The following is a 2,724-nucleotide window of genomic DNA, read 5'->3' on the forward strand; positions in this document are numbered from 1 at the left end:
AGCAATATGCAGCCCTTGGGGAAGGCTATATTTTCGCCGTTTGTTGTTGAGACCCTAGGCCGTGGGGGCCAGGCGCACGAGATATCCGCGCGCCTCATTGTGTTTCAGGTGACCAGAGGCTGGCAGCTATTTTGGGCAAAGGATTAGCCTTGCAATACAAACGCGGGAATGCTGCCAGCCTTCTGGGCACAATGAACAGCGGGTGACCTAGGAGGGATTTTTTATTTATAGGTTAGGCTAGCTTATATATTTTTGTACATAGTCACATTTTTAAATGTTTAATGTATTGTGTTTTATTGCTTATTGTTATAAATAAAAATAATATATACATAGAAATATTACTTGTAAGTATAGATTTTAGGATTAGAGTAAGTAAGTTAGTTTTAGTTCTATTTTTATTTTTATTTATTTTTGATAATTTACATTACGTGTTATGTATTAAATAATATTTTTTCCCGTAAATATCTAATCTAATCTATGTATAAATAAAAATCAAATCTATAATTATGAATTATACAAAGTTAAGCACACAATTACTCATGATTATTTATAACACGTTAAGATTAACAACGTCAATACTCAACTAATTGTATTTGATATGCCATAATAAATATTTGTTGGTTAAGGTAATAAACTATAGGTAAACATAACAAACGTGTTTGAGTAAAGCAGCCAAAGAAGATGCATTGTAAATCTGTTTAAAAGTATACCTCCTCGAATTTATTCGTGCCGGCTTCTTTTCAATAGAAGTTTTTCCGAATCAGTAGAAGTTTTTTGACATTTTACCACTTTGTCCGTAGCACATTCATGCAAAATTAGCCTCCCGTATGCCACAGACGGACATTGCGAAACTGAAAGATTGCCTTGTAGGATAACAAAACCCTAATAAAATTTGAATGAAAACCAAAATCAAAATTCGCGAATAGGTGCGAATGCGACTCTCTAGAGAGAGAGAGAGAGAGAGAGAGATCTCTCTCTTACTCTAAAATCAAGAAGATGGAGTGATCTAATTTAATTAATTAGGTATCTGTAGAGATGTGCCGATCATGACTTTGGCCGACTAGCCGACTAGCCGATTAGTCGGTTGTAAAGAAGCCGACTAATCGGCCGACTAGTCGGCCAAGCCGATCACAGTTTCGGGGATTTCCGTGACGCTTTGTTAACCAGCTGATTTGGGCGCAATTGCAACCGACGCCTTTAAGCGTCTCGGAACCTGTTTGTTTTATTTTATTCGTATTATTTTATTTCTAGATTTTTGCTTTTGTATCTATCAAAGCGGTGTTTTTGTGAAAAAAATATTGTGTGAAAATAATGCCTACTATTATTGTTCATAAAAGTGAAAGAGCTAAAAAAAAAATTTAAATTTAATCATGTCAAAAAGAACGGCATCCGAAAAGGCTATAGTACCGTAGAACACATACATGCGCTGCGGCAGGTTATACAGAAGACCGAAGAGTATAACCTCCCCCTTTTGCCTTGCATTTGTAAACTACGAGAAAGCCTTCGATTCGATCGAGACTTGGGCTGTGCTGCAGGCTCTCCAGCGGTGCCAAGTTGACTACCGGTATATCGAAGTGTTGAAGTGTCTGTATGAAAACGCCACTATGTCCGTCCGACTACCGGACTAGAGCACGACGCCTATTCCTCTGTAGCGGGGAGTCAGACAAGGAGATGGTGATCTTTCCGAAACTGTTCATGGAGACTTCAGTGCTATGCTCGCCGACCTCAGCAGTTTCCGACCGAGTTGCCTGAAAATAAACATAGACAAGACGTAAGTCATGTCTAATGTCCATGTTGTGCCAACTTCCGTAATAGTCGGATGCTCTGCGCTCGAATTTGTTGACGACTATGTACTGAGACAAACGGCCCAGATAGGTAGATCCAATTTCGAGAAAGAATCACTCGTCGAATCCGACTCGGCTGGGCAGCGTTCGGGAAGCTTGGCAGTGTCTTTTCTTCCAAATTATCGCAGTGTTTGAAGTCAAAAGTCTTTGACCAATGTGTGTTGCGTGATGACTTACGGATTCTGAGACGTGGTCGCTAACGATGGGCCTCATGAGGAAGCTCAAAGTCACTCAGAGGGCTACGGAGAGGGCTATGCACGGGGTTTTCTCTGCGGGATAGAATCCGAAATGATGATATCGGCAGACAAAACTATAACAGGTTACCGACATAGCCGGAAGAATTGCGAAACTGAAGTGCAGTGGGCAGGGCACAATTGCTCGCAGAACTGAGGCCGATAGGGTCAGAAGGTTCACGAATGGAGTCCGCGGACCGGCAGACGAGGTGTCGGTAGCCTCCAACAAGATGGAGGACGATCGCGGGATCGCGGTGAATGCGGAAAGCACAAGACCGGTCTGAGTGGAGAGCCTTGGAGGAGGCTATGTCAGCATTGGACGTCTTTCGGCTGACATGATGATGTCAAACAGAAGTCTCGTGTAAGGTTTCTTGAACAATTAGACAATGATTCCGTAAAGTCAAGTAGGTATAAACTAATGACAAAATAAAATTTCTCGTGTGGCAAGGAAAAACAGTAAATACTACAAAAATTAACAGCTTAAGGTTTTTTATATAATGTAATTCCCCTCTGTGTACCTATACCTACATAAAAATAATATTTTATTGAAATATTACGTAAAAGTAAGAAGCGCGGATATCGGCGCTTTTTGCCGACTATTCGCCGACTAGTCGCCGACTACGAAAGTGCGGATAGTCGGCTTTCCG

At 41.0% G+C, this 2,724-nt stretch overlaps 1 protein-coding gene across 1 annotated transcript in view; it reads left to right on the forward strand.

The window, feature by feature from the left end:
- Positions 1-6: 6 nt before the first annotated feature.
- Positions 7-2,724, forward strand: part of LOC141435001 (diuretic hormone receptor-like) — a 10,395-nt gene continuing 7,677 nt past the window's right edge. The window contains exon 1 of the mRNA XM_074097506.1: positions 7-108. Coding sequence (XP_073953607.1) covers positions 7-108 — 102 coding nt within the window. The remainder of the gene's footprint in view (positions 109-2,724) is intronic.

This window comes from Choristoneura fumiferana, chromosome 14, assembly GCF_025370935.1.
Source record: "Choristoneura fumiferana chromosome 14, NRCan_CFum_1, whole genome shotgun sequence".
NCBI lineage: Eukaryota > Metazoa > Arthropoda > Insecta > Lepidoptera > Tortricidae > Choristoneura > Choristoneura fumiferana.